Genomic DNA, 3,525 nt, shown 5'->3' with positions numbered 1-3,525 from the left:
TTAATATGCATTGCATGATGCCACGCGATGAGCACCATCTCAGATGCAGATGCCCTTCCTATAGACTCTGCACGAAGCCTACACAGAGTTTATTTAAACCTGGGGCAGGACTTTTTATGTCCTGGACAAACACAGGACACAAGGCTGAAAAATAGGATTGTCCTGGAAAATCAAGGACAGTTGGCAACCCTATAAATTAGCTGGTCATGTGTGACCATTTTTGAGTACTTTTGCTAGATTTCCTGAGGACTCTGACTGATGTGTAGTGTTCTTTCAGAGTAGTCTTTAGATTTAGGTATGTCAATGAGTTTGACTGTAATTTTCTGCATACCTTGGTTTATTCATATCTTAAGTAGATAGGTTATATAACGAGTGATAAATGCAATGTGTACTAGTGTAGATCATCAGTAAGTGCTGTATTATGATTTTGTGACCTTGGTAGGGGCATCTAACTATATCTGTAGTAGTTGGTTTTACAAGGAATTTTGCCTTTTTTTTATACATAATGTACCAAGTATACCCGGTACCATTTGCTGGTATTAGATTTTCAGTAACATAGCAAAAGTGCTTATAAAGACAACTCTATATAATTTATTGTTCTCAACAATTTAGAGGAATTTGATTGAGAGTGTTTGGAATTGCTAAAAGTAATTTTGTTTCTTGATCTAATGTGAGATTGGCAGAGGCTGTACCTCTGCCTGTACTTATTTCTTGACTCCATACCTGAGCCTCCACAGGAAGCCTCTGTCTGTCTGTTTGTTCTAGCCATGGTAATTTCTTTAAGCAATAATCCACGAGTGAGTATGGGTATATCAGGATTCACCCACGGTTTGCTTGGCTGACCATGAGGTCATGTGTTGTGCTTTTAGAGTGTATCTACACTGTGGTCAGATTATCAGGCATCATGGTATGCTTGTAGAATACACTGGTACTGAGGTCAGATTAGCATGAACTGTGGTTTGCCTCATGTTCAGCAGTGGCAGTCTGAGGGACTGCTAAGAAATACTGACTCAGTTGTGGATGACAGACAATAATTTAAGCACAAAAGTGTGCATGTTTGATAGCAGGCAATTATCCAGCCCAGGACTGATGCTCAAAACTGAAACATTTGTAGGAATATGGAATCCACTAATGGGTGTTTGTAAGATTTTTTTAGCTGGAGCAAGATAAATGAGCGGACGTCTATACTCATTTTTCTTATTTTATAAACACTTTATTTCACAATGAAATAGTGTCACATTGTAAAAACACAACTAAAAAGAATGATGTGGTATTTTCAGAAGCATAATAACTACCTAACTGGATGCAAACATCTCAGCAATACATAGTACTTTTTTCCTGAATAGTGTTACATGCATTATTACACATTTAGACAGAGTAGTAGTATTTCATAATAAAAAAAAATAGTAGGTTATTATACATGAACTCTCATCTAAAGTTAAAATAATTCAGCCATATACACAACTGTCTGTGTGAGCACCATAAATTAGTCTGATTTGTAATGAAAATTGACTGTGTGCCAGGTAGTTTCCTCATCCTCCCTCTCAAAGCTGCACATGTATGCTCTGTGCACATTCTGCGCTACACATTGTGATAACATTGGTGCAGCATACCACAAACGGAAATGACTGGTAGCGCTTTCAAAAAACATTGATGCATATATTTATATATTTCAGCCCTTTCTCCCATTAGTTGTCAGGGTCAAAGACTTTAATTCTAAGGTTTAGAAGGTCTGAGTATTTAATGTATGCTGAACTTTACTTTTTATGTAGATTTCACTTTAAAACCACCATGGCATTTAGGCACAGCCTCGTTCTTGCAATTTTATTGTTAGGTGAGTTTCATAAATATTCACTAAACTTCTATTTATCATTTATGAAAATAAAATAAAAGTAATAAGGTTTAGTAGTATAAACTGCACACTGAGAAATTAGTTCGGTGTTATTGAGTAGCTGAGTTTCGTATGTTATGAGTTTATAAGTATTTGTTCAGAAAGTACGTTTTCAAATGTATAACCACTACTTAACTATTTTGAATATATTTTTTCTTATTATTTTGACAGGTATGATACGTGGAGACAGGGTAACACAGTCACAGCTGAGTGGCTATGTTTATGAAGGAAGTAATGTCCTAATTGCATGCAATATCACAGCAGCTGATTTAGACCAGGCTAATGTATTTTGGTATCAGCAGAATCCAAATAGACCAATTAAGCATATGGGACTTGATGTGAGTAGATACGTTCAAAAAGCTCAAAATGGAAGATTTGAAGCCCATTTCAACTTATCCAAGAGTTCTGTAGTTCTAAATATCACCAACACCCAATTGTCTGACTCATCGATTTATTACTGTGCACTGAGAGACACAGTAACAGATGGCATTGCTAACACCATATAAGAACTACAATTTGTGCATACCTGAATATTATCTAATATTTCATCCTTCCTCTGAACTAGGTGATACATTTAAAAGGAGCACATTTATCTTCTATGCTTGAGAATATACTAGGTCATTTATTTTAATTTTCTTATTAACATTTGACAGTTTTCTGCAGTAATGTTTTCTATACTGGCTGTTACTAATGAACTATCCTAAAATATTGTTATGTATATAAGTTAAATTACAAATAACTGCCATCATATCAGCACCTGTAATGCAGAATATGTTTATAGCTGACTGAATAATATGCAAAGATTAAGCTTTGTGACCGTACAGAACATAAAGGAGATCTGTGCTCCAAAAGTCTCAAAATGACTAAGTTGGGATATGAATTAAGTAACATGAGAACTGATGTTATCTGAATACCTTATTCTTATGTAATAATGACTCACAGTGACAGCACTTTTGAATATCGACCTTTGTTTTTCAGAGGTTTGGACAAGTGCATTTTTACAGGAATGATGTATATTATGCCACTAATATCATACTTTACAAAAAGCATTACACAAGTTTGAATCTTGTCAAAGTAGACTTTTTTAGCAAGTATTTGTCTCCTGGACAACAGATTCTAAAAATTATCATATCTGTATGATAACATACTTATCACAGATAGTCAACAACTGACTACTTCTACACCCTCTCCATTAAAATTGCTAAAAATTTGTACAAAACACTTGAATTGTGTTATTTTTTTGCAATCATTCTGTCATTGAACGTTCTGTACGTATCTAACATGCTCTGTGGGACAAAGAAATTGCACTTCTTTATACTCCTCCTGAGAAAACTTTCTGACTTGCTCAAAAATCTGTCTCCTTGCTCATGCACAAGTATTTTTTTCTAACACTTCTTACCTCGTGAACTTTATTCATTTGACAGACAGGTTTATAGGTTCATAGGTGTTGACTAGGCTAATGACCACAAGGACCTTTTTAAGCCTAGCCATACATCCCACATCACTGACAAGTTCTGGTACCCTTGATAAGTGTAAGCAGGTGCTTGGGATATGAAGCATTTACATGCAGGGGCCTGGGAGATTACGCATTTATAGGTTGCCTGTGTCCACTTGAGAAATAGGTGTGAAGCCAG

At 35.5% G+C, this 3,525-nt stretch overlaps 1 gene segment (V, D, J or C); it reads left to right on the top strand.

Moving 5' to 3' along the window:
- The first annotated feature begins 1,700 nt into the window (after positions 1-1,700).
- Positions 1,701-3,088, top strand: LOC122791038. The segment is given in 2 exon segments: positions 1,701-1,834; positions 2,063-3,088. Coding segments are annotated over 2 exon segments (426 nt in total).
- The last annotated feature ends 437 nt before the right edge of the window (positions 3,089-3,525 follow it).

Source organism: Protopterus annectens, chromosome 16.part0 (genome assembly GCF_019279795.1).
Source record: "Protopterus annectens isolate FY-2018-M chromosome 16.part0, PAN1.0, whole genome shotgun sequence".
Lineage (NCBI taxonomy): Eukaryota > Metazoa > Chordata > Ceratodontiformes > Protopteridae > Protopterus > Protopterus annectens.
This window is presented reverse-complemented; position numbering and strand designations above follow the sequence as displayed.